The 711-nt window shown below is 34.7% G+C and overlaps 1 protein-coding gene across 1 annotated transcript; it reads left to right on the top strand.

Moving 5' to 3' along the window:
- Window positions 1–6: 6 nt before the first annotated feature.
- Window positions 7–705, top strand: LOC103523593 (putative lipoyltransferase 2, mitochondrial; the record flags this gene model as incomplete). The annotated part of the gene is made up of 2 exons (XM_008488625.1): window positions 7–284; window positions 584–705. Coding segments are annotated over exons 1-2 (316 nt in total), but the record flags the coding sequence as incomplete, so codon positions are not given.
- Between the last annotated feature and the right edge of the window lie 6 nt (window positions 706–711).

Genomic DNA, 711 nt, shown 5'->3' on the forward strand with positions numbered 1-711 from the left:
GTTTATTATTAAATCTCAAGTTGTGAGTTTATATTAGTAGCTTTGGGGTCCTTTGGGACATACTCCTAAATAATTTATCCATCAGTCAATATGACCAAACAAGTCCAATTAGTCAGACTAGGCGTTGTGTCTTATTCAAATGGGATAAAAATCCAAGAACACTATGTCAATAAATTGAAAACTCTAATCTCCAAACCTTCCAACCACTCTGGTACTCTCTTGCTTCTTGAACACAAACCTGTGTACACCATAGGCATTCGCTCATTGAAAGAATACGATGGAAAATAAACGATGTTAAGAGGTGGTCTATTTTCCATACATTGAAGTTACATAAGTAGTTGTGACAAAGTTCAAAGTAGACCTTACACAAAGAATAATAATAGGTACCTATAACATTAGCAATTACTTAATTAGTAAAAATGATCCAATGGAACTTAAAAAATAATATAAAAGAGTGATAGGATAGGTATAAAAAAAGATAGAGTCATAGTTTTGCAGCTAAAAATAAACAATAGGACAGAAGAGAGATGAGTGTTTAATGAATGGAGACACACTGAAATGAATCAGCTGCTATCTCTGACAGGGTTATTTGTCTCAATGCTGGCCCAGGTCAGTTAGTTGCCTACCCCATCGTTAACTTGAAACACTTTACACCAAGTATCAAGTGGTTTGTGCAGTCAATAGAACAGACTGTTATACAGCTGTGTAAGC

The sequence above is a fragment of the Diaphorina citri genome, unplaced genomic scaffold, assembly GCF_000475195.1.
Source record: "Diaphorina citri unplaced genomic scaffold, Diaci psyllid genome assembly version 1.1 scaffold28288, whole genome shotgun sequence".
Classification (NCBI taxonomy): Eukaryota; Metazoa; Arthropoda; class Insecta; order Hemiptera; family Psyllidae; genus Diaphorina; species Diaphorina citri.